This window comes from Pleurodeles waltl, chromosome 3_1 (assembly GCF_031143425.1).
Source record: "Pleurodeles waltl isolate 20211129_DDA chromosome 3_1, aPleWal1.hap1.20221129, whole genome shotgun sequence".
In the NCBI taxonomy this organism is placed as follows: Eukaryota; Metazoa; Chordata; class Amphibia; order Caudata; family Salamandridae; genus Pleurodeles; species Pleurodeles waltl.
The window spans coordinates 2,000,525,046-2,000,547,542 of NC_090440.1; the positions used below are offsets into that span (position 1 = coordinate 2,000,525,046).

The 22,497-nt window shown below is 45.0% G+C and overlaps 1 protein-coding gene across 1 annotated transcript in view; it reads left to right on the forward strand.

The window, feature by feature from the left end:
• Positions 1 to 22,497, forward strand: part of INTS2 (integrator complex subunit 2) — a 194,079-nt gene that overhangs the window by 124,952 nt on the left and 46,630 nt on the right. Inside the window, exons 20-21 of the mRNA XM_069226442.1 lie at positions 11,220 to 11,403; positions 11,889 to 12,125. Coding sequence (XP_069082543.1) covers positions 11,220 to 11,403; positions 11,889 to 12,125 — 421 coding nt within the window. The remainder of the gene's footprint in view (positions 1 to 11,219; positions 11,404 to 11,888; positions 12,126 to 22,497) is intronic.

Consider the following 22,497-nt stretch of genomic DNA (forward strand, 5'->3'; position numbering starts at 1 on the left):
GGTTGTCGTGCTTGCTGATCCTGAAGGCTGTGTCTCCAGCCACAGGCCTCTCATGTCTGCACTGCAGCATTTCACCTCACTGCAGCATGTGCTGGCTCCAGTATATATGATGCTTAATGTCAATCTAGCTGGTCTGGGGGATGGTGAGAGTCGTTGTGGGGCCAGTGCCCTCAGTCGTGACTGCATGCCCCAGCAGCATGTATAGCACAGTTAGGTGGAGCTCAGCTTTTGCCACTAGAAGAGTGAAGATGATGATGTAGTCCCCTGAAGGAACCACACCAGCCAAAACAGAACCATTGAGACACTTACAGGCCTATTTTATCATCCTGCAAGCACAGATGAGCCCCAAGACCACTAGGACCCAACCCCTTCAGGTCCACTCCGGTATCCCAGAAGATGTCCGTGTGCATACCCACAGCAACAGGCCGTGCTGCAGAAAACATATTTTTCCCTATCACTGCACAGTGCAAAGGTGGTGGGCCGTATGCTGGGAGCCCACTGCCACCAGGCCCCTCTGTAGTCAGTTAAAGATTATCCCACGCTGCGCTACACAGTCAGACCCAGTGTGACATCTACTTGGGTGGGAGTGTGACACTTGTGCAGCTGCCCCGACTGGACAATGCCACACTTCTCTTCACCCTGGGCACCCTCACCTTCTCAATGTCTCTGTCGCCAGGCCTCTGCCGGCTTGCTGAAAGGCCCAGGAGCTGCTGTTCTGCAGGCTGGAGCAAGTCTCAGCATGTCCCTGCCCATCAAACCAAAGCAACCTACTTCTTTATCCTCTCCTGACTGCTGAAGCTGCCTCCATTGCTCTCTACAGCCGGCCAAGAGCAGCATCTCTGTGACTGGATTGGCGGCTGAGTAATCTGCTTATTAAGGATGCCACCATCTGGAGAGTCTAGGGTCTTCTCTGCTCCTACACCTTTAGGCACTGGGTTGCCATGCAAGGGCTAAATTCAGTTAGATTTTTTCAAATTATTATGGAGCTATGTGGTAGGAGTAAGCTACCATGTAACCGCCATGTAGGCCCTACTAGCTGCACCCCCTGCTTTAGTAATGAATTGAACCGAAAGCATCGAGCCAACTACTGAACAATGATCATCTGTTATGCAACTGTGAAGTGTGCCCTTCAAGACACACTAAAGTCAGGCTTGCAAGACAAGCCAACAGAAGGCCTATCAGAAGATGAGATGGAGCACCAGCCCAGCAACCACCCAGGAGGAGCACAATGCTGCATTAACTCCTATGACAGAGTTCTCACTTGGCCAAGAAATGTAACAAACTATTTGTTTACCATGCTTCCTGCACCAGCTGTGCTTATGCCTCAACTTCCACTCCATCCAAAAGGTGTTTCACCAAAGCACGAGGTGCTCCACTCACCGCAGACGGCCATCTCTCTGCCGCAACACATCATCCCTGTATAGGCTGCACATACCGCTGAGGAGGACTCTGCCCGCTTGAGGCTTCCCATAGTAAGCATGTTCAGAGCGCATATGGAAATCGGTCGGAAATCACTAATAACTGTAATTTCTATATTAAACCATCTGGTGAAAATCTGCCTTTTTGGGTTATACCAAAAATGGGAAGACGTAAAGAATGATAAATAAGCCAGTAAACTTAATTGGATAAAATGCCATAGGTATAAGTTAATAATAAACTGAAGTCTCAGATTACTACTACTTACGCTACTTAGTCCTCCAAGAGCAGCAATCAAAAGAGGGTGTTTCTGGCATGTTCTGATATCCTCACTGTTTTCTTGTTCTTTCCCTGCAGTTAAAGGAAAAACACCTATTATGTGCCTACTTTTCTTGTCATAAATCTGTGTAGTAGCCATCTCATATGCTTTTACCCCCATCTGCACATCTTATTTCTTTTAAAGTTCCCCTGCACTGTTTAAAATCTTTATCAAATCTGTGCTCCCACACAATTCTATGCAGTATTAGACGATTCTGTTAGTTACTGGTGTATTTTTTAACCATAAGGCTAAACAATTTTCGTTTATTTCATTCATGACCAAGTGCACTCCTCCTCTTTGTCTGCAGTATTATACCTTGTCCTTTCTTCTTGTTGGAAAAGAGCCACAGACCTTCAGGTCTTGAATTCTAATCGGAATCACGAGGGCATAAGATGTCCCTGGCTGCCTGAGAGGCTCTGTAAGGAACAGCCAAATATCGGATCATTGTATCAGTACATATGCCAGAGGCAAAAAAAAAAAGAAAATGCATTAATGGATGAGGAGAAATCTTGTATGAATGGAAGTTAGACCAACCACAAATTGCTTAACCTTCCCTTCCAGGTACTTACAGCACAGACCAGTGATTGAGGCATTTTTGATTCCATCATAAGAGAACTGGATCATGCTTTTTCTTTACGCCCACACATTTCCTGCTTTGTGGGGGATCTCAGAAAATCCCCTTGCCAAATGATTCTGATAGTTTGAATTGGGTGAAACAAAGGCAATACTCTCTTCTTGTATAGCTGTCTGTAGAATAAAATGTCATTGTTCAAGGTGTGTGTCAAAGTACTTTACAGGAATTCTGGCAAAGTTCTCCACTATAGATCCAGCCCTTTTAATCTCGCCACTTCATAACAGAGGTCCTAGAACATTGATATTTAGAATCTTTCTCAAGAGTACCTAGCAGTCCCAGCACACAGAATGCATATCAATCACAAAACCCTGTCTCCAAAAGATACCCATCTAGGTGACTTCAACATTGATGAGGGAAATGAGAAATTGTTTAATATCTCAGCTCCCTCTCCATGATTGACACTAATATTCTATCTTGCCTACTATCAATCCTGGTATCTCATGAGACTTCGTGTATACCCTGCGTGGGACTGCTCAGAATCTGAATCGGCCAGGTTGATTTATGAGTATGTTCAGCGATCACCAAACGCCTCACTGTACTATTAAGTCAGTGATAATGTGATGCAGAGTAGACACAGCATCCTGCATGAAGAAAAACTCTCTCGAAGAGTCATCCAGTATCCAGATCAGGTTTAATTAGAACATTACTGCTACAGAATGCAAGCTCCAAAGTTCTCCCACTGTGCATAAAAAACAGGTTTATGTACATGTCCAGGAGAATCTCCTTAGCCTGTCTCTATTTTCAGGCTACACAGCAGTCCTTGTTAGGACGAAAAGTCAATGAAAGTTGTTGAAAGTTTGTTCTCAGAGTCTGTTCTATTCATGCTCCTTTCGTGTCCGTTTCCGAGATGTTTCTGGCTACAAGAATAATTTGTTTAAGCCAGTTCTGTGTTTTTGTCAGATATAGGGCCACAGTTTGAGGAAAGCAAGTGTATTCACAAACTGACTGGATTTTGACCAGGCACAGTTGACCTGGTGACCTTTGTCATATCTGGGGAAAACCAAGAATACATTTCTTTGAGCTTGCACTGGGCAGAGGTACACCATGTGATTTTGCTGTTAAAGCAGTTGAAACTCACAATAGACATGCAAACAACAGTGAAAATGGAAAATCATAAAACATCATATATTGCCTTTACACATGCTAAGTCTATATTTTCCTTCCATCCACAACTATTCACAACAAAGGTAGCATTTTAGACCTGATCATAACCAACCACTTGTTGATCCTTTACAGCTCACCAGTTGTGATTTGTCGATCCACTGTCCCATTCTATTTATGCATAATCTTCCACCCCACCTAACTACAGTAAAGAACCAACCCCAAAATGTATGAAAACGATCCTTTGAGGATCTTAGCTCAAATGTTTTAGGAACTTATATAATTAGAAAATGACATAATCTCTCAGCCAAGAAAAATATAAGCTCTATACTAGAGCTGTGCATATAGTAATTTTGTCAGCCATGGATGCTATAGCACTTTTGAAACTGAAACAACATTTCCATAAACCTTCCAAACCTTGGTTCTCAAGTGAATTAAATTCCAACAGAAGAGGGATTCACAAACTTATAACTGCGGGGAAACTGTTTAAATAGCCAAGATTTCTCACAAAAATCTCACATTTCTGAGGAAAAGGCAACCAACTTATCTCTCTGGCACAAGTCGCTTTCTTTCAGATGTAAATAAAGTACTCAAGTAATCCAGAGTGTTGTTCCAAATTATGCCTTCTAACACTTCCTATACTAAATGTCAAGAGTTCCTAGCAAACATCAAGTACAAAGTTCTTACCATTAGAAGCAGTTACGACTCAATGCCCTCCACTAATAAACTGTTTTCTGGAGAAAAAAAACGGAACATTTGGCAACTGATTATTAGGGACCCTAAATCGTGCTTATTACAGAAACCATCACAAAAGTCAGCTTCCCATTATCCTCCCATACATGATGCCAAATTGTCAATACATCCCTTGAACATGGGATCTTTCAAGATGTCTTTAAATGTGGTTAAGATACCATAACTGCTAAAAATATTCCCACACTGTAGGTGCTTTCCAACTACCATCTGATAGCATTTTGTAGATGGGTGAAACATTGGAAAATGTCACCATAGAACTATATGGAAGACCTACTCACCCCTCTTCTGAGCTGGATATGGAATGGAAACAGCTCAAAAGTTCCAGACGATGTTTCTCAGATGGTGGATTGAGAGGATTTATGCCTCCTGGTTCTTCTTGATCTCTTGGCATCATTCAACACTGTGGATCATGACCTTCTTCTCTCCCTACTTGAACAAAGATTCAGAGTCTGCTCTTAGCTGGCTTTCCTCTTTTTGTTATTCAACTCATACTAAACTGTAAAAAAAAACATTGGCATAGCTAGTAGGCCTCCCGTGTGAGAGCTATTGGCTTTGGCAATTATCTTTAGCCATGTCGTACAGAAACGTGGTTGCTGTGCAGCAGCTAAAATAATTTTAACAAAAGTGCTAATGCACTTTTTTAAATTAAAAAAACAAGCAAACAGGAGTGTGTTGGGGATGAGGAAAGATGGAAGGGGTAGAGAGAGAGAGAGAAAGAACGGTGAGGCACACGGACAACGGGGGTAGACAGGAAGGGCTGGGGAAGCACACAGACAATCGAAGATAGGCAGGAGAGGCTGGAGGGGAACACAGATAACAGGTGGGTGGATGGGGCTGGGGAAGCAATCTGAAAACGAAGGGTGGATGGGGCTGAAGAAGCAAGCTGAAAATGAAGTGTGGGTGGAGGATGGCAGGCAAGCCGAAAAAGGAGGGTTGGCAGGATGTGGCATCTAGCTGACACCGGTGACCTGGGGGGACTTGGGACAGCAAGCTGACAACAGAGTGTGGCCAAGAGGGGCTGTGGCAGCAAGCTGACAATGGATGTGAAGAAGCAGGTGACTACGGGATGGGGAAGCAATTGACAGCAGAGGTTGGGAGGAGCTAGGGGAGCAAGGTGACAGTCATGTGGTCCTGAGGAGCTCGGGAACAAAGCTGACAACAGAGTGATGGTGTGATCAGCAAGCTCACAACAGAGGGCAGGATGGGTTGGGGAAGCAGGCTGACAACAGATGGTAAGCGAGAGGGACTGGAGCAAACTGACAACAGCGGAATGGCTGGAGGGGATGTGGCCGTACATTGATAATGGAGTGGTGCTGGGGCTGCAAGCTGCCAGTGGAACGCGTGAGGGTGTGGGATAGCAAGCTGACAATGGAAGGTAGGCGGGAGAAAATGGGGAAGCAAGCTGACAACGGAAGGCAGACCAGAGGGGCTATAGAGCAAGCTGACAACAGGACAGGTGGGAGGGGATTGGGCAGCAAGCTAACAACAAAAGGTGGGAAGAAATGGGGTACCAAGCACACAATAAAGGGCGGGCAGAAGGGATGGGAAGCACACGGACAAGGGTGGGGGGAGGGGATGGGGAAACATGCGGACAAGAGAAAGTGGTTGGGAGGGGTTGGAGAAGCAGATGGAGGAGGCAGGGGTGGAGAAGGAAGAACAGCATGGGAAGGTGTGTGAGAAGTGTGACAGCGAGAAAGAGGCACACAGAGGGGGTAGAAATACATGAGGAAGTCAGCAGGAAAACACATACACTCTCCTAGAGTGCTCAAACAAAAAGAAAACGTAATGCCTGAAAAAATGAGCTGTAGAAGGACACAAGGAATGTGTACATGCTCCCGTGGGACAGACAAACACAAGAAGAGGAAAGGAAGCCCTACATAACCTGACTAACAAGTGAGAGTGACCATGATGATAGTACATTACCAACTTCTCATTGTTTCTCCCACCAGTGGTAAACTCACCCAGAATCATTTGTGATCCCTTACATAAAATGGCAAATATACATACAGCTTGAGGTGCGGAAGAACATTAAATCATTCCAACCACCCTATCTGATTAAATATGCAGTTCATGCCCTAATGTTATCACAGTTGGACTGCCGCCTTTCAGCAATCCACTGACAAGCTGCTCTAAAAAGCTTTCAACTTCACCACCAGACTTCTTGATTCCTTTAAAACGTATGCCTACAACACTCCTATAATCATTGACCTTTACCGCTTTCCCAGTGAGGCAAGAATAAAGTTCAGACCGGTGCCTAGGCTGCAAATCATTTAATCTCCACTCTCCTTATGTATTCAACCTCCTCAAATCATCAAGGGGCCAGGAGGACTCAGAAGTAAATACAGCTTTCTCCTGAATAGTCCTAGCTTCAGAACAGCACATGCTTAATGTTAATCTTTCTCATGAGCCACAACTCTCCTAAAGAACACCTTATCAGGTGATCTCAGAACCAAACCTACCTTACTATTGGTTAGGCAGCACCTACAAACACATCTGCTAAGACTCCATCTAATTTGTAACTCTCTTCCTGACTATTTTATCTTCATTTAACTGCCACAGCCTGCAATGCACTGTATCCGCTTTCTGTATTACACCCAATCATGTGTAGCCACATTCTTAAAGTACAGGTGTGTAGTACTTTGGCAAGGCTATCTGCCTCTTGACTGCATACTTCTCACAATACTTTATTGTAGGAAGTTGGCTCGGTATGTACTATTTAAAAGTAAGAAATAGCATGCACAGAGTCCAAGGTAAGTAAAGCACTTACAGGGTTCAAAGTTGGGTCCAAGGTAGCCCACCGTTGGGGGTTCAAGGCAACCTCAAAGTTACCACACCAGCAGCTCAGGGCCGGTCAGGTGCAGAGGTCAAAGAGGTGCCCAAAACACATAGGCTTCAATGGAAATAGGGGTGCCCCGGTTCCAGTCTGCCAGCAGGTAAGTACCCGTGACTTCAGAGGGCAGACCAGGGGGGTTTTGTAGGGCACCGGGGGGGACACAAGCAAGCACAGAAAGTACACCCTCAGCAGCACAGGGGCGGCCGGGTGCAGTGTGCAAACAGGCGTCTGGTTTGCAATAGGTTTCAATGGAAGACCCAGGGGTCTCTTCAGCGATGCAGGCAGGCAAGGAGGGGGGCTACACTGGGTAGCCACCACCTGGGCTAGGAAGAGGGCCACCTGGAGGTCGCTTCTGCACTGGAGTTCGGTTCCTTCAGGTCCTGGTGGCTGCGGGTGCAGTGTCTTTACCAGGCGTTGGGTTCCTTGAAGCGGGCAGTCGCGGTCAGGGGGAGCCTCTGGATTCCCTCTGCAGGCGTCGCTGTGGGGGACTAGGTGGTGGGCAATTCTGGCTACTCACGAGCTCGCAGTCGCCGGGGAGTCCTCCCTGTAGAGTTACTTTTCCGCAGGTCAAGCCGGGGGCGTCGGGTGCAGAGTGGAAAGTCTCACGCTTCTGGAGGGAAACGTGTGGTCTTTAAAAGTTGCTTCTTTGTTGCAAAGTTGCAGTCTTTGTGGAACAGGGCCGCTGTCCTCTGGAGTTTCTTGGTCCTTTTAGATGCAGGGTAGTCCTCTGAGGCTTTCGAGGTCGCTGGACCCTGGGGGACGCGTCGCTGTTGCAGTTTTTCTCTAAGTGGGGAAACAGGCCGGTAGGGCTGGGGCCAAAGCAGTTGGTGTCTCCGTCTTCAGGTTGCAGGAATCTGCCTTCCTAGGTTCTGGGGCCCCTAAATACTCAATTTAGGGGTGTGTTTAGGTCTGGGAGGTTAGTAGCCAATGGCTACTAGCCCTGAGGGTGGCTACACCCTCTTTGTGCCTCCTCCCTCAGGGGAGGGGGGCACATCCCTAATCCTATTGGGGGGAATCCTCCATCTGCAAGATGGAGGATTTCTAAAAGTCAGAGTCACCTCAGCTCAGGGCACCTTAGGGGTTGTCCTGACTGGCCAGTGAATCCTCCTTGTTTTTCTCATTATCTCCTCCAGCCTTGCCGCCAAAAGTGGGGGCAGTGGCCGGAGGGGTGGGCATCTCCACTAGCTGGGATGCCCTGTGGCGCTGTAACAAAGGGGGTGAGCCTTTGAGGCTCACCGCCAGGTGTTACAGTTCCTGCAGGGGGGAGGTGTGAAGCACCTCCACCCAGTACAGGCTTTGTTACTTGCCACAGAATGACAAAGGCACTCTCCCCATGTGGCCAGCAACATGTCTGGTGTGTGGCAGGCTGGCAAAACTAGTCAGCCCACACTGGAAGTCGGGTATGTTTTCAGGGGGCATCTCTAAGATGCCCTCTGGGTGTATTTCACAATAAAATGTACACTGGCATCAGTGTGCATTTATTGTGCTGAGAAGTTTGATACCAAACTTCCCAGTTTTCAGTGTAGCCATTATGGTGCTGTGGAGTTCGTGTATGACAGACTCCCAGACCATATACTCTTATGGCTACCCTGCACTTTCAATGTGTAAGGTTTTGCTTAGACACTGTAGGGGCATAGTGCTCATGCACCTATGCCCTCACCTGTGGTGTAGTGCACCCTGCCTTGGGGCTGTAAGGCCTGCTAGAGGGGTGACTTACCTATGCCATAGGCAGTGTGAGGTTGGCATGGCACCCTGAGGGGAGTGCCATGTCGACTTAGTCATTTTCTCCCCACCAGCACACATAAGCTGGCAAGCAGTGTGTCTGTGCTGAGTGAGGGGTCCCTAGGGTGGCATAAGACATGCTGCAGCCCTTAGAGACCTTCCCTGGCATCAGGGCCCTTGGTACCAGGGGTACCAGTTACAAGGGACTTACCTGAATGCCAGGGTGTGCCAATTGTGGAGACAAAGGTACAGTTTAGGGAAAGAACACTGGTGCTGGGGCCTGGTCAGCAGGCCTCAGCACACTTTCAAATCATAACTTGGCATCAGCAAAGGCAAAAAGTCAGGGGGTAACCATGCCAAGTAGGCATTTCCTTACATTTATCTTGATTCCTTCCCTTGATCCTTAACTGATAGTCTCATAGGGCCTTTCAGTTATATCACACAAAGTTACCTGTTCTGATAATCAAGACCCTTTCTTGCATTCTTCACTTTCCACTGTTCAGCAAATGCTTTTTGTAGAGCTGTAGAGTGCTCACATAATTCACAGCGCATGAATGCTGTATAAACAAATTAAAAACTTCTTTTTACCTAAACACCTTGTCACAGTATGAGGCACAAGACACTATTTTGGCAGTCGTTAAATATTTTTTGAGAGGGTTGCTAAGAAATTTTCCTCCACGAATCATTATAGGAGATAAACGTAGTGCTGCCCTGTTTTACTCCCCTTTCCATTTTAGCCAATGCATCCTTCTGCCATCAAACATCTGGCTTAGAAATACTGCTTTCATTTTCAATGTAGCTTTCCTGATTGCTATTAAAGAGTTAGTGGAAATCCATACATGCTCAGCTGAAGCTGATGAAATGCAAATGAAATTACAAAGCGTGTAAAGTAACTTTAAAGAATGTATTCCACATTTTCTGCAGTTTCCAAATTTAATTGTAAGCGGGCTCTTTTTCTGACTGCATCTTTAATAAATCCCCAAATTCAGTGGAGGGCGCACAAGTGGCACACCGAGGCCGTCATTACGAGTTTGGCGGGTGGAAAAGTCGCCCACCAAACTACTGTGGCCAGGTCACCACCAGTGCGGTGACCTTCCTGCGGCCCCTATTATGAGATTCTGCTTGGTCAGCGGGTGGAAACAGACATTTCGCCCGCTGGCCCAGCAGCAAACAGCCAACAACATTGACACTGGCTGATAATTGAGCCCGGCGGCAAGGTTGTGGTGCGTAGGGTGCAATAGCACCTGTCACACTTTTCACTGTCTGCTAAGCAGGCAGTGAAAAGCACAACGGGGCTGTCCATGGGGGCCCCTGCACCGCCTATGCTAGGTGCAAGGGCTCCCATGTGGCCCCCTGCACACCATCGCCCCAGATTGTACATGCCGGTGCTACTGCCATGCAAAAGCTGGTGGAGAGGGGACCTGTAATCCCCAGGGCGGCGCTGCATGCAGCACTGCCCTGGCGGATTAGGAAGGCCGGCCGGCCGGCCCTGCCAGCCACTCCTGTGGAGGGAAACTGGCAGTGCTGGTGGTCCGACCATGGCGCTTTCGCAGTGGTCATAATGTGGCGGTCTGACCTCCACCAAAGCAGTCAGACCACCGCTTTGGTGGGAGAAAGACTGCCATCGCGAGTCTAGCGCTCCTAGGACCGCCAGACTTGTAATGAGGGCCTAAGTCATTACATTGAAAGAAAAACTGCTTTTCACACATCTTATTTACTTGTACTCGTGCCGAGTGCATTCGATTGTTTAACGTGAATCTACCTAGAAGGGTTACTGCCACTTTGATGAGTGAAAGTTACAACAATTGCATGCTTGGTGAGTACACATTTAGCAAAGTTATACAAAGCGTCTATATGGATATCTCTGAAAGTCGGCTACCCTCATTACTGCCTGATACCTGGAAAATAAGCATTTGAATCTGTAAAACAACAACTGATGGAGAAAATGAAGTTACCTGCATGTAAAAGTAGGTCTCCTTCATTTGCATATTGTATAGATTTGCAGATGCCACATCCGGCATCCTAGTAGTGGTTAGTTGATAACTGTGATCCAAATTAGATTGGCATTGTGTCCGTAGGTTAAGATGGAATGGATTCATAGGGGTTAAACTGACAGTAAAAATTAGCCCTTTGAAAAGAGCTAGTGGAATAATTTAATTTTGTCTTCCCATTCTGTCATGGGAAAATGTGTGACAGTAAAAATTAGCCCTTTGAAAAGAGCTAGTGGAATAATTTCATTTTGTCTTCCCATTCTGTCATAGGAAAATGTTCAATAAAACATGAGTGTAGAAAAGGTACTAGTACTGGAGACCTACGTTTAAAAGTATGCTACTTAATTTTACTCGTCCTTTTTGAAGTTTGCTCCAAGTATCTACTTTTCTTTTAGGCTGTTCAGTTAATATCTAAAGCAGCATATTTATTGCTTTATAATTTACTATCAGATGCCCCCCTCTGATGGACATTGTACTGCACATGTTGAACGGCTATCTTCTTGCATCAAAAGCCTTTTTGGGTAATCATTTAAAGGAGACCGCCGACCAGGATATCAGACCAACACAAAACAACATGTCGGAGACCCCAGAGGTTACCAGAGAAGAATTGAAAAATGCGTTACTTGCGGCACAGGTACAAGGAAATTTGAAACTGTTTTCAAGATATAATTGTACAAGAAGTGCTCTTCCTTTTAAGTTGACAATTCTCTTTGACTAACCGGATCAGTGCAGCACTTTTTACAGTCTTTACACTTGCACAGTTTAAAGCACAAAAAACGCCCGGTGTAAGGCACACCAAAACATAGAGGCAGTTAATTCCACAATCAGCATTATGCTCGCTCTTGGAATGGAGGTAGATTTTTATAAATACATTGTTTTAATTAACTACAATTAGAAATGTGAAACAACTAAAGTTAGTTTGTGAGCACCTCTCGAAGCAAAGGCCCTCTTTTTACACAAGATCTTTGTTCATTGCAATAGTGTTTAAAGGAAGAACGATGGAATATGCTTTGATGACTTCATAATTCTTTGTGTGTTGACACATACATTGATGCATAGTTTGTAGCACTCTCACACTTTTAATTTGTACCCTCTTGTTTGTGTTTCGTTTTTTTGCAGGATAGTGCAGCCGTGCAGATCTTATTGGAGATTTGCTTACCTACGGAAGATGAAAAGACTGAAGACATCTTCCCTGATAGCCCGTCAAATAATACTCTAAATGCTACTTCTGGGCCACCTATCAAGGGAGATGAAGTCTTGCTCTGTAACCTGCGAGAGGTGCAGTGTCTTATCTGCTGTTTATTGCATCAGATGTTCATTGCAGATCCCAACATCGCCAAGCTGGTTCACTTCCAGGTCTGCTTTAAGCAAAACATATTTACTGCACATCTATATAGGGAAGGTTATCCTATTATGGTCAAAGTATCACCCACTGATTTGATGAAAATATTCTTCAGTTTGAAATGTGTTTGCCACATGGAACTATTTGTCAACCTAAGCATTAATGAGTGGATGACGCTAGGCCATGTATCCATTTTTTAGGGTAATCCTGTGAGATTATTTTATTTAATTGAACATTATGTTGGCTTGACCCCACCATCTTCCTTGGTTACTTCAAGGATGTTTGATACAAGAGCTGGCCAAATTTCTGTGAGCCTAAGGAAATTAAGATATGTTTACCGCAGAAAGTTGTAATGCTATCTTGAAAGTTGAGAGATTTACCCTGTCCATAGCACATACCTTGCCTTTGGGGTAGGCCATCTGTCTCTTGGCTTTTCACATATCCTGCTTCGTAAGAGGAGTAATTAACAAAACAACAGTGGTTCAAAAGAAATTTTGAGCCACCACAAAGGGTATGTAATTAATGCAGAGGCATTTTTAGAGAAATACAAGAATAAGCGGCAACAAATTGGAGAACAATAGCGGCACTACTTGTACTATGCCATTCTGAAGTCAGAAAATCAGATTTTAGGAGTGACTGTATTGACTGGCTGCTTGCAAATGTAAATTATTACAGTATCACAAAGTAAATATAACTTAGAGCTTGATTTAGAGTTTGGGGGACAGGTACACTGTCACAAACGTGACAGATATCCCATCTTATTGCAAGTGCATTATAATATACTGTGCAGTAGGGTTAGAGCTGCTATGCCACTGTGATCCAAAATCATCTGTAGGTCATTCAAGAGTTTGTCTGTAGTAAAACCTCCTGTGTGAGGCGAGAATGACAGTGTTCTTGGATGCAGAGACATCCAGGTTGTGGGCAGGTGCAGATGGGCTTTCCCTTGGCACTCCGCTGGTGTAGTTGTGCAAGCAGGCCATTTATACAGTCTGCCTCTGCATTGCACATGCTTGATCTGTCAAATCACTTGAACATTGTGGAAGTAAAAAACAAAGATGGCCGCTGCAACTTGGAACTGTCCAGTAAGAAACACAGCTACTGCTGCAATATAGTGAAAAATATGAAAAATGCACAGTGACAACTTTACACATTTTGAAATGCAGCAGGGTTTAAAGAAAGGCCCTCACAGACTTTAAAGTGAACATTTGCTTGATAACATTAGCTCGCAGTATGAATCCTTTACTAGTTTCACATGCTGTTTGTCTAGTGGTTGGTAATCGTGTTTTGTCCTTCTACAGTTTTTCTCTTTTTTTTTTTGTATGTGTGTGGGTGTCATTTACCACCCCGCTATGGCCGGAACCTGCAGACCTTAAAATCCCTAAAGAACCTTGGTTTCTCCAGCGACGACAAGAAAAACATCAAAGTAGCTGGGGCAACACAGGGAGGAAAGTTGGACGCTGAAGGGAGTGTCTTTGATGTTGGAAGAGCAAAAGCCATAAAGAAAGCGATAAGGGGGGGCACCAAAAAGACTAAGTGTAAGGTAACAAAAGACCCAAAACCCCAAAGGCCACCTCGCATCGAAACACTCGACAACCAAGCATCGGCACAAGGAGCCACATGGGTCCTAACCAAAGGACACTAATTGGGGCAAGCTTTTGAAACAACCCTCAACGTCAGCAGGTGCAAAGGAAGTGTGGAAGGAAAAGGGCAAGGAGGCAAAGGACACAGAATCAACTGCCCCGAAGAGGAAATCCTCCTTGACGACCGACGCCAAACGCCCAATGGAGGTAAAAAAAATAAAAAAAAGAAAGACATATACTCGAAGCCCGAAACAGCAGTGCCTCTGCAACATAAGAAGGAGTTAAACAACTCCCTCAAGATGTTCCATTTGCCCACAAAACCCTTGGAACCAAGAGACTTGGAAGAAGGTTTCCCAGACTTAGAGATGCCATAGATGCTGGAGCCACATGAGGAGGAGGAGGAGGAAGACCTCTTCAACTTTGAGGAGGAAGACCCTAGAGTGATCGAGAAACCGAGCCGGTTCGATGAGAAGTGGCAGGATCTCGACCCGAATCACCCGAGGAGGGAGTTGACAGCTACCCCTGAAGGCCCTTGCACTAACGACCTGTCTATGTAGAATGAACTAATCAAGAGTGTGGCAGACACGTGGGGTCCAAAGAGATGGAGAAATCATGCACCTCTGTGAATCCCTGACGGCGTCAGAGAAGGTGAACCCATACGTGCCCATGCTCCCCAGCATTTTAGACCAGCAGTCTAGCCCAGGGCAAGAAAGCCTTCAAGGAACCTCCCACAGCTTGGGCGGCTACTCCTCTGATGGAGGAAAAATATAAGCATTCCACTCAAGACCACCAGTACATCAAGAGGAACATACTGACAAACTCCATCATAGTGTCCACAGCCAGAAAAAGGAATAATGCCCCTGTGTCGACTGGGCCACCACCAGAGAAGGAAAGCAAAAGGATGGATCTGGTGGGAAGGAAGGTGGAAAGAGAGGCTGCGACACAATGGAGAATTGTAAATTCCAGCTCCCTCCTCAACAGGTACGGCTACCAACAATGTGGGGAAATGGAAGAACTCATCCTGCACCTTCCAGAGAAATTCAAAAAGAAAGCGAAGGTAGTCATCCAGTAGGGCAAGAACATTGTCAGTTCCTGCCTCAATTAAGCTCTAGATGCAGCAGATTCCACCAGCAGGCAGAGGTGCATGGGCACCACACTCAGGAGGCACACATGGCTCAGGGTCTCCAGCTTCAAGCCCGAAGTGCAGGCATCCCTGATAAAATGTTGTTCACAGGAGAGGCTCTCTTTGGGGCCGCTGTGGACTAAGCACACCAACAATTTAGGAAGGACAATGAAACAGTCAAGGCCATGGGTCCCTTGCAGTCCAGAGGGTCCTTTAGGAGGGGAGGTACCTCCAACAGAAGACCAGCAGGCAGAGCTGGCAGACTTCATGTTGATTGCCTAGTCAAGAGCCATAGGGGAGGACAGTTTCTGATTGTTGTCCATTGTGAAAAGCTTATGGTAAAAGCTAATTTGCAATGGGTGACTCTCAATGCATTAACCTTGGCCTCAGATTTTGGGGCTAAGTTTGCCAATTACACCACTCTGCTTGTTCTGGCATCAGAATTTATCAGCCATGGGGAATTTACGATTTAGATGGGTACATTAACCAGCCTCTCATCTACTTTCATCCTGTGCAACTCTGGCTCTCAATTAGTTATTGAGCCCACCCTTTCCGCTGGTCAGTCATTTGATTTGACATTTGTGTCCAGTGAGTTTGTGTATTATATTGGTTTGATGATTTGGCTCTCTTGATTGAATTGTCACATAGCTCAACTCCAGTTTCCAATTGATTTCCTTTTCTACCACATATGTGGTTAAGTGCAAATTCACCAACCTAAATGCTACCAGCTTTGGGGTGATCCTGGAAGCCTCATTGTATTTTTCTGACAGACATCCAGGCCAATAATAATGATTTTTGTTCCTCGATTCTGTCTGTTGGATGCTGTCGCTACTTCACAAGCCACTAATTTTCATCTCAAGATACCTTCTGCACCATTGTATACCCCTGCCCTGTCAGCAGCTACATGTGTGTGCAAGGTTCTTGGCAGAACTTGTGTTAGAAATGGGGTCTTTGGTTGACAGTCAGGTTATCCTCTGTTCAAGCAAGGACCCTCTCTAGTCAGGGTAAAAGAGAATCACCCTCAGCTAACTCCTGCTTACTCACTTGGTAGCTTGGCAGAGCAGTAGGGTTAACTTCAGAGTGCTAGGTGTAAAGTATTTGTACCAACACACAGTAACTTAATGAAAACACTTCAAAATGACACAACACATGTTTAGAAAAATAGGAAATATTTATCTAAACAAAACAAGACCAAAATGACAAAAATCCACAATAAACAAGTCAAGTTATCAATTAAAAATCAAAAAGAGTCTTTATGTAGTTTCAAACACACACTGACACTGTTAGCGTGAAAATGTACCTTGGGTGTGTCAAAAATAACCCTGCACAGGCGAGTGTGCATCAAAAAGGGCTTGCAATGCATTGATTCCACTCACGAGCAGGACCTTGTATCATTTCTCCTTTCGTCTGGTCTTCTCTCCGCAAGAGAGCGATGCGTCGGTCCGGTCAGCACTCTCAGGTCCGGGCAGGCCTTGCGTTGTTTTTACATGCCCAGCGGTACTTGTGTCGGAAATCCAACCGCACGATGATCCGAAAAGTGTGAGTTGCGATCTCCCAGCCTCCGTCAGCGATGCTGTGCGTCGTTTCTCTTGCTCCGTGCGTCAATTCTTCGGTCGCGTTTCCGGCGAGCGTCTATTTTTATCCGCGAAGCCGGCGGCGCATCGATTTTTCAGCCGCAGATCGGAGTCGCGTCAACCTTTTCCCCGCACGGCGTTCTGTGTGTGGATTCCTTCCTCTTGGGCTGCCAGCTTCTCCTTTCAGGGTCCCAGGAACTGGATGGGCACCACTTGGCAGAGTAGGAGTCTCTCCAGAGACTCCAGGTGCTGGCAGAGAGAAGTCTTTGCTGTCCCTGAGACTTCAAACAACAGGAGGCAAGCTTTAAATCATTCCCTTGGAGATCTTCACAAGATGGAAGGCACACAAAGTCCAGTCTTTGCCCTCTTACTCTGGCAGAAGCAGCAACTGCAGGATAGCTCCACAAAGCACAGTCACAGGCAGGGCAGCTCTTCTTCCTCAGCTCTTCTCCAGGCAGAGGTTCCTCTTGGTTTCCAGAAGTGTTATAAAGTCTGTGGTTTTGGGTGCCCTTCTTATACCCAATTTCAAAGCCTACTTCAAAGTAAAGTCTCTATTGAATGTGAAATCCTGCCTTGGCCAGGCCCCAGACACACACCGGGGGTTAGAGACTGCATTGGGTGAGGACAGGCACAGCCCTTTCAGGTGTAAGTGACCACTCTCCCCCCCCCCCCCCCCCCCCCTCCTAGCACAGCTGGCTGATCAGGAAATGCAGACTACACCCCAGCTCCTTCTGTGTCACTGTCTAGTGTGAGGTGCAACCAGCCCAACTGTCAAACTGATCCAGACAGGGAATCCACAAACAGGCAGTCACAGAAATGGTATAGGCAAGAAAATGCACACTTTCTAAAAGTGGCATTTTCAAACACACAATCTTAAAATCAACTTTACTAAAAGATGTATTTTTAAATTGTGAGCTCAGAGACCCCAAACTCCACATGTCCATCCACTCGCAAAGGGAATCTACACTTTAATCATATTTAAAGGTAGCCCTCATGTTAACCTATGAGAGGGACAGGCCTTGCAACAGTGAAAAACGAATTTAGCAATATTTCATTGTTTTAAACACATTACTATATGTCCTACCTTACCCATACACTGCACCCTGCCCTTGGGGCTACCTAGGACCTACTTTAGGGGTGTCTTAAATGTAAGAAAAGGGAAGGTTTAGGCCTGGCAAGTGGTTACACTTGCCAAGTCGAATTTACAATTAAAACTGCACACACAGACACTGCAATGGCAGGTCTGAGACATGATTACAGAGCTACTTATGTGGGTGGCACAACCAGTGCTCCAGGCCCACTAGTAGCATTTGATTTACAGGCCCTGGCACCTCTAATGCACTTTACTAGGGACTTACTGGTAAATCAAATCTGCCAATCATGAATAAACCAATTACATACAATGTTACACAGAGAGCATATGCACTTTAGCACTGGTTAGCAGTGGTAAAGTGCTCTGAGTTCAAAAGCCAACAGCAACAGGTCAGAAAAATAGGAGGCAGGAGGCAAAAAGATTGGGGATGACCCTGCATAAGCAAAGAAAGTCCAACAACTTGGCATTGAGATTATCAGCAAAGAGGCCTCATTTAAGTCACAGTTACAAACCTCAGATTGCAGGGGATCATTATGAGTTGTGTGCCTCCATTAGCAGCAGCGCCTCTCACACTGGTGGACAGGCTCAGAGAGGACTGGCTTCAAACTGGATTTGTTCCTTCTGAACAGGTTGCTGTGAGAAGGTACTTATTCCCCCATTTAGATTGCCAGCCAGTCCCATGCATTATGGGGTTCATCTGTGCTCTTCATTAATTACCAGGGTTTTTGGTCTCTGTGTGGTTTGCCCTGTTGAGCTTATCAATGAACATCATCTCTTGTGCTGTTCTGGTGATACACAATTCTTAGGTGGGATACCAATAGCAACGAAGCCATCTCAACTTCAACTCTGGACTCAAAGCTGATAGGTTGTCAGAAATTGTTTGAAATGTACCTAGTACAAAACTGAGGTTAAGGTGCTAGGCAGCCCATCCTCTAGCTGGTCTTCTGGATGGCAGCCAGATGCCTTAGGTCATTACCCACCTCTGGCTAGGACTGTAAAAAAAATCTCATGTTTGTGTTTATTGACAAACTCTCTTCAAGATGCAGGCTGCTAAAGTTACAACGTCCTACTTCTTTAAGCTGAGGTCTCTTAAAAATAATAATAATCTTCAGTTTTTACCGGAGAAAACTCACTACCTCATTCTTCAATCAGTGGTGGGTGCCTAGCTCAGCAGCTGTGTAAATGACTGTACTTTAGGATTCCCTGCTTAAACTATTCATCATTTGCAGCTGCAGTGCAGAATACAGCAGCTCACCTTTTACTCAAACTGAGGCATCATATACTTATCTCATGGCATGAGCGGACTTTGCAATGGCTTCCAAGTGTGTTCTTTTTAAAAGCCTATGCAAATGCTTTAAGGCTTTCCCTGACGTAGGCAGTCAGTGCTACAACTGTTCTCCTCTTATTTGCTCACATGGGCTTTGTGCTGTTATTCAGCCTTCTTCTTTTAGGTATCTAAGATACAGCCTTGCTTTTAAATGTTACCCAAGTTATAGAAGGTACAGCAAGGGGGCAGACCCCTTGGAATTCACTCCCCTGGGACATAAGGGAGCTCTCCAACTTTCTAGTTTTTTTTAAAGCAACTACTTTCTGATTTTCAGAAAGCAACTACAAACCTGGCTTTATAAGCACTGATAGGCTAATCGATTTGGGTTGATTTAGTGTTGGTTATCACTGCCACAGCGACTTTCTGGTATCCATGCACTCTATAAATAAATACATTTTTTTAATTTGCTAAAATTCATGATGTTCTTAATATTGCAGGTAAGTACATCGCAGTCATTTCAGAGGTAAAGTATTTCAAGGGTGTGTTTTCCCTACCTTTACTGGATGCTGTCACCGATCATGAGGGAATCCTTCTTGCTGCTGCAGAGCCCAGCTTGGCCAGCCTGACCAAATGCTCCAGTCCCTGCATTTCTTTCTCTGGAGCAGACGCAGCGCACATTTTTTTTGCAGCACCAGAACCACCCACTCTTCCGCGGAACCAGGACTATCTGGTCTCCTGTGGACCCTGGGTGCTGAGGGAGCCTGATAAGCTTTCCCTGTTCTCCCTCTTCTTTGTGAGCCTTCCGAGGCAGTCTGTGGGGGGTTGCCTGGGCCAAGCTGTCAGCAAGGGAGGACACCACTGTGAGGCTTTAGGCAGTTTGGTGGGTGCTAAATGCGCCCCTCCCCCTCTGTGTTCTAGCCCTGTGGGAGAGCCGGGGGGCTTATAAGTGCAGCAGGGTGGAAGGGTGGGTCTTTAGCCCCCAGCCAGTCTCATGGTCCATATGTGAAGCCAAGTGAAGCCTAATGTGCCTAAGCTCTGCAGCGCCTCCGATTCTCTACACCTGGCCTCTACTAATGTTTTATTCTGGGAGTTTCCTGGAAGAAGTTGACTTTTCTCTTACCTCCTGGCTCTATTGACTATGAAGTAGTAACCCCCCCCCCCCCAAGGCTGATTAGCCTTTTGGACATCTCAGTCAAGGTGTTTTCTAAAATCATTCTTTTAGAATCTAAGATCATCCCAATTGAGCAAGGGGGCTTTCAGGAGGGCCATTCTACTATGGACCATTGCTTTGCTCTATGGGTCATCATTCAGAAGCGGACTAAAGGCTGTGCTGCAGTTTTGTTGTTTTCCAGATAGCCTTTGATTCGGTGGATGGAGAAATCCTATGGAGAAACCTTGCCCCCTGGGAGCTTCCTGTGGACCTCGTTAGTGCTTTGCAAACTACACACCGACAGTTGGGCCCAGTTGGCACTAGATAAATCGGGATGGTTTTCCCAGAAAATCCCCATGGGGAACAGCTTTTGGCAGGGGTGTGTTTTAGCCCCCCATATAATTACTTTATTCCTAGCTGATCTCCCTACTTACATATCCCAAACAAAGTCCTTCTCTCCTAAAGTCGGGAAACAGCATATTGCTTGTCTGCTTAATGCAGAGACCCTGGTGCTGTTGGTCTGCACTCCAATTTACTTGCAGAGAAAATTATACTCCCTTGAAACATATAGTAAGCAGAGCCATTTGAAAATCAATCTACAGAAGAAGGTGTTGGTCTTCGGTAAGAGAGTAAGAAAATTTAGCTGGCGCCTATATGCCTGGAAGGTGGAATTAATTGATTCCTATAAATATTTACATTTGACTTTTAAGAGGAGTTTAAAATGGAACACACATTGGGATAGTATTAAGCCAAAGCAAAGCAAGCTAGCTGTTTGTCTAGATTTAATTGGAAATATGGATGGTTGTCCACTACTACCTTGCTAACCTGAGTCAGAAACCTTCAATTAGTTTCTTAAGACTCTCTCTAAGCCTGGATACTGTTTTCCCCTACTTGGTACAGGTACCTGATCCCAGCCTGCGGAATTAAATTTTAGGGGCAAGAGTGGGATGCAACCCAATGTACTCATCCCGTTGGGCCATGATCCAGGATAACGTAAAATGTTCTCTGTTGCATATACTTATGGACTGTGCTTTTTATTTTCCTGACCAGACTAAGGACCTGATTACTACCCTTTTGGATAGGATACTCTGTCACAAACATGATGGATATCCCACCCGCCGTTTTACAGGTTCCATATGATATAATGGGACTTGTAATGCGGCGGGCAGGATATCCTTCACGTTTGTGACGGAGTATTCCATCCGCCAAGGTTGTAATCAGGCCCTAAGTTTCTGATACCTTTGTTTTTTTGTTTTTTTACATATAAAACAGTGTGAAGGCAGTAGAGTAGCTGTCAGAAATGCGTTACTTAGATGTGGCAGTAGGAATTGTGTGATTTTTATGTTCTCTTTTAATGATTGGTTACAGTATGATGGGGGAGTGGTGAGTGGGTCAATGGGTTTTAAGTCAATTTTTAACTTTAACTGTTTTTATGTACTGTTAGAATGTTTTATAAACTTGTTTTCTACCTACCTACCATTACATAGTGGTAGCTTACTTCGCAGGTAATTACGTTTTTTATGATTTTTGTTGGAAAGTTATTATTTGGGGTGGACAAATGAAATAAAATAAACCAGTGTTCAATCGCCAGTAATGTGATACAAAGCAATCGGGCTTAAATCGGAGGCAATGTGTAAAACATTTTAAACAACAAATATCCAATAATGGGAACTGGAGAGTTGAATTTTTGAAGATTTAAGGGAAAGTGACACCAAAAAGTGCAAAGTGTCAATGATGGATCGGTAGTTCGGACCGAGGCGCTATTTTAGGCCAACGGCAAAGGAACCCTGGTTGGATACAAGTAGATTGGTCCCAGTGAAAGTTTGGAAGTCCAATAGTTCCCACTTCATAAAGGGAATTTGTCACATTTTGTGAAGCAACATGTTGACAAGTCCCAATGCAGAAAGGGACCTTTTCACTTTTTGAGAAGAAGAATCCTCCCTGAGTGAGCCGTCACTGAATTGTTGAAGCCACTATCGAACTGAAGGACAGATACCTGATGCAGGGCTATCCAGTTGGGGCTTTGGAGATTTCACGCTGCTTTTTAAAATCTTAATTTTGTATTTGAGGGTGATGGAAGCTTTGAGTGGGATGAAGCTGAAATTCAGTCGGAGGCTGTAAAACTGCTGGTCAAATACATTTAGAGGAAGGTTCCCCTGAAGCTCTTCAGCAAACGTTTTCACATATCTTATTCCCCCGCCAGGCACAGTGTTGTCATAAACGATGTCATTTCAGATGTAATTAGGGATGTTATCAATGCAGCCATTGGACATGTCATTAATGATGTAATATGTGAAGGTGTAAGCAGAGCATGGCAAGTAATAGCTACTTTAGGGCACCTGTTATAGTTACATTCAGATAACTGTAAGTGGTGAATTTCAGTGTTTTTTGAGTTTAAAATGAAATTCTTTAACTGGCCTATTTGCTTAACTATAACATCACTTTAACCTTTCTTTTAGCATTTTAATTTCTAAGTTTTTAAAAATATAATTATTATATTATTAAATGTATTACATATTCTCCCTCTCTCTCTCTATATATATATATATATATATATATATTATATGTGTGTGTATATATATATATATATATATATATA